The following is a 7,702-nucleotide window of genomic DNA, read 5'->3' as shown; positions in this document are numbered from 1 at the left end:
GCAATCTATCACTTGATTTTCTAACTCAACTCTGGAAAGTGTGTTTCAATCTGCTAATGTTTTCTAACTAATATCACTTCTGCAGAAAGTGTCTCACTGGGAGGAGTAGGTCTCTCAAATGCGTGCACGATTGACCATTTCCTTATGATTGTGAAACAGAGACATCCCCTTTTCTAGGAATTTTCTGGTGAGTGGCAGAATGAGTCTTAGAGATGCTGAGAATTGATTCTCACTGAAATGCTTTGATTATATTGATCTACCTGACATTAACCCCCCGCCACCCCCCTCCCCCACCCAAAGGACTACAAAGGACATAAGCTTTCAAGCTTTATTGTGTTATTCTTTATGCTTTTTAAAAAAAATGTATGTGGAGGCGTCTTCTGAGCAGTATGTTTTTTATTTCTATTGTCTAATAAATTGAATCAGTCACTAATATAAGTGTTGCATTCATTACATGCTGTGTTCACAATAGCCTACTTGTATTCGCCCAGTTTTGTAATGCCATAACCTACAGTACACACAAACAAATATGTCCAACCCCTCTCTCTAACTATAGTAATGATATGAAACCAGGAAACAACAGCACACGAGCAAAGATCCACTAACAAGACAGACCATTAACCCATCAGAGGTCACAGACTGAAAGAGGGAGAGAGTGATGAAGACCAGTTATTTAATTCTCATATTTATTTGCATCCCTGCAACCCTGAGAACCAATGGTAAGCTCCTGTTTGTTTCTATGTGTTGAGCAAGTGTTGAAATGGAGGGCACGTGTGGATGAGCCTAGGTCAAGGTTATGTAAACATTTTTGAACAAACATGGACATCAGTGAAAAGGGGTGAACCAGTTAATTGTATATCTGGGGTGGCCAACCCTGGCCTGGAGAGCTGTCATTTTCAAATAAGATACCTAATCAAGGTCAGTTAAAAGATATACACGATTAGTTCAACCAGGTGTGTCTCAACAGGGCTGAAAAAAAGCTTGCACTCACTGCGGCTCTCGAGGACCAGGGTTTGCCACCCCGGATTGACGTGGTCCCCACTGAGTTTTTGTCACCATCATTGGCTTTAGTGCCTACAGTAGTTTTTCATCTGGTTGTTTTGAATGTGTTTGTCTTGAGATGAAGCATTGGTACCTTGTATGGATTTTTTGTCGTTTTCAGAGTGATATCATGGCTAACCTTGTCAATAACGTTTCCAGACAATCTTCCAAACTGTAAAGATGCTCTCCAAGATTGTCTTAACCAAGAAGTGGTATGGACCAGGTACTCCAATAAAAATCCTTATCCCCTATTGAAATGGGATTTAAACGTGCCACGGATATTACAAATAGCCAGTACCTGTTTATCCTTTTAACTACACAGTTAAACATCTAGCTAGTCCATATGGGAATGTCCATTAAGTTGACATTTTAGTCATTTAGCACTCTCATCCAGAGCACCTTATAGTAGTGAGTGGATACATATTTGTACTTTTACATACTTGTCCCCTCTGGGAAACAAACCCACAATCCTGACGTTGCAAGCCCCATGCGCTACCAACTGAGCTATATGGGATTTGATAACCATTTGATATCCATTCATCACATTGATTAAGTTGAATATAAGTCAAGGGTTCAAATCATGTAAGATGCTTTGTGTTTTTGGTAGGTGCTATGAGCATAGAATTACAATATGCATTCCAAGGGCCAGAATGCCCATCCCAAACTTCTACAGATGGTCTGTCAACTCATCCAATAAGGTGAGATCATGAATTCATTGCTGTTGATCTCACAACCTTCTGGTTCAGCCATATATACCGGGGTGCAGCAACAAAGACTTCAGACATAGCCTAATCTCTTTTTTTTTTTTTTTTTTTACTGTTGCATATTGCAATTTTTAGTATTTCCGATGGATGTGTTGCACTTAAAACTGTTATGTCCATTAATTCCACCATAGGCAGAAGAAAGAACGAATTCTGGACACAGAGTGCACATTCCTGCACATGCCCTCCAGAGAAGCAAGAGGAACGACTCTAATAGCACGGGCTGTGTGCACATTACAATGGCTGTACTCAACAGCTCTCTATTCAAGGTTGGTAACTGACTCAAACAGTAGACTATTCTTAGTTATAGCTGAAACCAACCAATGGAAATGGACAAAATAGTGTCACTGCTGCCATATCCGGTATACAATTTAGCACTACAGTAAAACAATGAATATTTTATTTAGTATCATGAAGTCATTTATTGAGGAAGGATTTTATGAAAGTGAAAGGCACATAAGACCTCTCTGAATGACGTCTGCTCCTCTGCTGCTGCTTTCTGTTGCACTTCCCTCCAATGTTACCATCAGCTTGGTCCAGTTCGAGGCTCTAGATCAGGGGAAGTCCTGGGGCAGTCTGTGCTGGCTGTGAGGGTGGGGGACCACGGTGTGAGGGACCTTGACCAGCCTGTCAGAATCGCCTTCAGAAACACAAATGTGGTGGGTGAATGGAGTCCACTTGAACTTTCGACACTCACTGGCGGAATAAGACTGTGACTGTGCACCTACTGTATCTCTGAGACAAATGTTAGTCTAGTCTATACTTCAATGAACAGTGTGTGTGTTTTACATTGTCTTTCTTTCAGACTGAGAGAGGGACTTGTGTTTTCTGGAAGGACTCGGAAAATAAGAATGGCGAAGGTGGGGGCTATGTCTTGACTCGTCTTTTAGTGGTTGAACCGCTGCTGTGGATTACTATGTTCTTTTCCTGTGTGTGTGGGCATTTGTGGGTGCTTGTATGTGTGTGTGGCTGGGTGTTGAACTACTCTACCTTCGCTATACGTGTGTCTGTGACCTTTGTGGCTTTTCTGTCTGCAGGGGACTGGAGCTCAGAGGGTTGTATTACCGCTCTCATTCACGGAGAGTTTGTGTGCAGCTGTAACCATCTCAGCTTCTTTGCAGTGCTCGTGGTAAATACGTGCTACAGTTGTTATATATGTCCTTACTTCAGTTATTTGAATAACTCTATACAAATCACAACTGTGTAATACATGCAAAGACTGATATAGAAGTCTTCAAAACGCTCACTTTAAAGGGATAGTTCACTGAAATGACAAAATGTCATGTTGGTTTCCTTACTCTATAAGCAGTAAATCGACAAGGTATCACAGAAATCCATGCTTTGGTTTGTTTACCTGGCCATTGTTACCAAATGCTAATGTTTTGGCACAAATCTAATGCAAGGCAACGATACAGATATTAGCATATTTTGCGCATCATGTCCAAATCATCTACAAGTAACTTAATTGCGCTACACAATCAATTCTAGATACTTTAGGATAATTTGGACATGCTAAAACATGCTAATAGGTACCATTAACTTGCATTGGATGTGTACCGCCAATGCTAAAACGTTAACTATCACTTTAATAATTACATAATTTTGTTGTGTATGGTAAGTCCGAGCTGGTAACATACTCTTGATTCCTTATCCTATTTTCTCACTGACAGAACTCACAGTTGTCGTTAGACCCTGTGAATGCCGCCAACCTCGGCTACATCTCCTACATTGGTTCATCATTCTCTGTGGTTTTCACCACAGTAACCCTTGTCATGTACACTTGTCTTAGGTAAGTATTCTCTCTTCATTGAAAATAAACAGAGTAGGTAAACCATTCCCAATGCAGCTACACAATAGTACACATTCACAAATGTATGTGTCAAAAATATCGAGCGATAAAATTCAAAGGAGAGGTAAGCAAGAGACCTCACTTCAGCCCTGTAATCTGTACACAGACAAAGGCCTGATCACAGAAATAGAGAATAAATGGTATACATTATATAAACATCTCTGTGGGCCTGAGCCTCTTGTTTTCTGTCCCCATAGGAAGAGGCATTTTGAACAGTCAATATCTATTCATGTGCAGCTGACAGGAGCGCTCCTGTTTCTGCACCTCTCCTACCTCTTGAGTGAGTGGTGGGTGTGGCATAAGGCTGATGGGGCTGAGGGACATGTCTGTCTGGCCTTTGGGTTGATACTGCACTGGGCTCTCCTGTCCACCTTCACCTGGTTGGCCATTGAAGGCTTCCATCTCTACATGCTGTTAGTCCGCGTCTTCAACATCTATGTCAGGAAATACCTGCTCAAACTGAGCCTGGTTGGATGGGGTGAGATCACAAGTTCCACTCATAAGTCTTTTTTTTTTCTTTGACAGTTGAGCGATAGTCTACACCATACAATGTATAGTCTAAATGCAGTCCTTGATTCCAGGCATACCCACTGCAACTGTGATGGCCTGTTGTTTCTCAGGAGTCTACGGCATACATAGCTTCTACGTGACGGGGGCCAATAATGGCTCATCAACAGACATGTGAGGTTCAATTCACAGTATTTTGTCATAGGAAGCTAATATTTAAATATATACGTAGCCATGAAAACAAGCAAAGGTTCAAATGGACTCTTGTCTAACTGCAGATGTTGGATAAGCAGTGCTACAGACAGCTCTGGGGTGGTGGTCAGCTACATCACAGTGAGTGGATACCTGGGCCTGGTCTTCCTCTTCAACACAGCCATTCTAGGTGTGGTGGTGGTGAAGCTGTGGGGGCAGAGAGAGAAGGGTAGGATGTGGAAGGACTGGGCCACGGTCCTGGGGCTAAGCTGTGTGCTAGGAGTACCATGGGGGTTGGCATTCTGCACCTACGGCCCCCTTTCTCTCCCTGGACTGTACCTCTTCAGTATATTCAACTGCTTCCAGGGTCAGTATCCTATCACACACAACCTCTCTAAGGAAAGATATATGATTGACTGATTTAAATCTGAGTGATTTGTTGCTTTTCAATCCCTCCAAAATTATTCCTACTACAGGTGTCTTCTTGTTCCTGTGGTTTCTTGCCCTTTCACGTAAGGGCCGCCCAGAGCACTCCTCTGTGAAAGACTCTTCCAGTCAAAAGATGATGGAGACAAACTTCCACTGATCCTGTGGGACTTCCAGCATACCTTTTAATAGTGTTTGCAGACCAAGTCCTGAGTATAAAACAGGGGGGAAAGTATAATTCATTTCTTCCTGGTACAGACCTCTCTTATACCGAAAATAAATGTGTGGGCCAAAATATAGAATTGCATATAAAATCCCTATTAATTCAATAGCATTTCTCTGGGCCTAGTGGTAAAGATTTGACATGTAACTTTTAAAATGTATGACCTTTTATTATGGCATAAACAAAACCAGTCATGATGTTATCATCAGCTTGTCAAACAAGGGCTCCTTTACTAGGCTACCCGAGCACGTTTATCCACTCACAACATATTTCCAGCCCCCAAACAATGGTGAATGGAAAGAGGCAGCTGTTACACAAAACACCAAAAAGTGTCAGGACATTTGGCGTTTGTATTTAGGCCAGAATATATGCGTCCACTGCTGTCTGCGTGCGTCTTGGTGTCGGCCACTCATCTCTGCCGTGGCATAATTTCAGTGTTTTTACATTACATTTTAGAGCATAGGCTTACCACCTGTTTTCATGTCCATTTGCAAAATGTTCATGCCTCTGACAAGCGGTAATAATAAAAAGTGGTGTAATAGCCTACAGTTTTTTTTTACATTTAATTTCAATTATTGTGATATATTGTATTTTACCGGTACAGAAAACCCTCACTTTTTATTTTGTGGGGACACCGTACCAGACCGTACCAACTTACTTTCACCCCTGGTGTAAACATGACATTTATGATATGACACATAAAGTGTGACACATGGAGCAAATAGCCATTAGCACACAGCCTATCTACTGAATAAAATGGTGTTTGGTGTTGTGGTGTTAATCAGATAATTGAATAATTTAATGCTTTCTTATTGTTTCATAAAAATAATTGACCAATGCTATCTGACCTATGATTCAGCCTTTTCCACAACACGTTAATGATACATAATAGAATGTCACTTTGAACTTTATTTTAATGTAATTTATTGGAAACAGGAGACAAAGGGCTGTGAGACAAAGGCTTAAGGGGCGGCAGGTAGCGGCAGGTAAACAAAGGGGCGGCAGGTAGCCTAGTGGTTAGAGCGTTGGGCCAGTAACTTAAAGGTTGCTAGATCAAGTCCCTGAGCTGACAAGGTAAAAATCTGTCATTATGCCCCTGAACAAGGCAAGATGGCTTGTTCCTAGGCCGTCAATGTAAATAAGAATTAGTTCTTAACTGTTTTGCCTAGTTAAATAAAGGTTAAATAAAAAATATCCTAGACACATGAAAAGGGTATGTGGAGGGTATGGGTCAACAGAAGATGAACAGCAGAGGGGCTACGGACATTTTATTTATTTATTTATTTAACCTTTATTTAACCAGGTAGGCAAGTTGAGAACACGTTCTCATTTTCAATTGCGACCTGGCCAAGATAAAGCAAAGCAGTTCGACACATACAACAACACAGAGTTACACATGGAGTAAAACAAACATACAGTCAATAATACAGTAGAAAAATAAGTCTATATACAATGTGAGCAAGTGAGGTGAGATAAGGGAGGTGAAGGCAAAAAAAAAGGCCATGGTGGCGAAGTAAATACAATATAGCAAGTAAAACACTGGAATTGTTGATTTGCAGTGGAAGAATGTGCAAAGTAGAGATAGAAATAATGGGGTGCAAAGGAGAAAAATAAATAAATAAATACAGTAGGGAAAGAGGTAGTTGTTTGGGCTAAATTATAGATGGGCTATGTACAGGTGCAGTAATCTATGAGCTGCTCTGACAGCTGGTGCTTAAAGATAGTGAGGGAGATAAGTGTTTCCAGTTTCAGAGATTTTGTAGTTCGTTCCAGTCATTGGTAGCAGAGAACTGGAAGGAGGCGGCCAAAGGAAGAATTGGTTTTGGGGGTGACCAGAGAGATATACCTGCTGGAGCGCGTGCTACAGGTGGGTGCTGCTATGGTGACCAGCAAGCTGAGATAAGGGGGGACTTTACCTAGCAGGGTCTTGTAGATGACCTGGAGCCAGTGGGTTTGGCGATGAGTATGAAGCGAGGGCCAGCCAACGAGAGTGTACAGGTCGCAGTGGTGGGTAGTATATGGGGCTTTGGTGACAAAACGGATGGCACTGTGATAGACTGCATCCAATTTATTGAGTAGGGTATTGGAGGCTATTTTGTAAATGACATCACCGAAGTCGAGGATTGGTAGGATGGTCAGTTTTACAAGGGTATGTTTGGCAGCATGAGTGAAGGATGCTTTGTTGTGGAATAGGAAGCCAATTCTAGATTTAACTTTGGATTGGAGATGTTTGATGTGAGTCTGGAAGGAGAGTTTACAGTCTAACCAGACACCTAGGTATTTGTAGTTGTCCACATATTCTGTCAGAGCCGTCCAGAGTAGTGATGTTGGACAGGCGGGCAGGTGCAGGCAGCGATCGGTTGAAGGGCATGCATTTAGTTTTACTTGTATTTAAGAGCAATTGGAGGCCACGGAAGGAGAGTTGTATGTATGTACTTTAGAGATGGGGAAAGGACCAATAAAATGGGGGAAAGCTTACGAGACTCCACCCGGAGGGGCAGGTCCCATGTAGACGGCCATACCCTCTGCCTGAGATGATAGTGGGGAATAGGAGTCCGGTGGTGGTCTGTTTTTTGACGATAACTGGAGACGCTCTTGAGAAGAGTGGACAGAGCTCTCTTCCAGGTACACTGACAGTGGCGGATGAACATCTGGGCCGAGGGTGTGTTGACCTCCTCTTCTTGCTCAGGGAAGAGCTGGGGC

General features: G+C 42.2%; 1 protein-coding gene across 1 annotated transcript; it reads left to right on the top strand.

Annotated features, from left to right (window-relative positions):
* Positions 1 to 1,652: 1,652 nt before the first annotated feature.
* On the top strand, positions 1,653 to 5,739 carry LOC129854057 (adhesion G-protein coupled receptor G5-like). The gene is made up of 10 exons (XM_055920683.1): positions 1,653 to 1,739; positions 1,937 to 2,071; positions 2,333 to 2,461; positions 2,608 to 2,662; positions 2,840 to 2,931; positions 3,473 to 3,591; positions 3,849 to 4,129; positions 4,233 to 4,332; positions 4,437 to 4,717; positions 4,827 to 5,739. Exons 1-10 carry the CDS (start codon positions 1,692 to 1,694, stop codon positions 4,934 to 4,936), a joined length of 1,350 nt encoding a protein of 449 aa, XP_055776658.1. The 5' UTR covers positions 1,653 to 1,691; the 3' UTR covers positions 4,937 to 5,739.
* Positions 5,740 to 7,702: the final 1,963 nt, after the last annotated feature.

The sequence above is a fragment of the Salvelinus fontinalis genome, chromosome 4 (genome assembly GCF_029448725.1).
Source record: "Salvelinus fontinalis isolate EN_2023a chromosome 4, ASM2944872v1, whole genome shotgun sequence".
NCBI lineage: Eukaryota > Metazoa > Chordata > Actinopteri > Salmoniformes > Salmonidae > Salvelinus > Salvelinus fontinalis.
This window is presented reverse-complemented; position numbering and strand designations above follow the sequence as displayed.

Bases quoted from the DNA above. Each gene is read 5' to 3' on its own strand.
- LOC129854057 (XM_055920683.1), top strand. From the start codon at position 1,692: ATGCCCATCCCAAACTTCTACAGATGGTCTGTCAACTCATCCAATAAG. The intron at 3,592-3,848 runs GTAAGTATTCTC...CTGTCCCCATAG, and splicing joins GTCATGTACACTTGTCTTAG to GAAGAGGCATTTTGAACAGT. The intron at 4,130-4,232 runs GTGAGATCACAA...CCTTGATTCCAG, and splicing joins ACTGAGCCTGGTTGGATGGG to GCATACCCACTGCAACTGTG.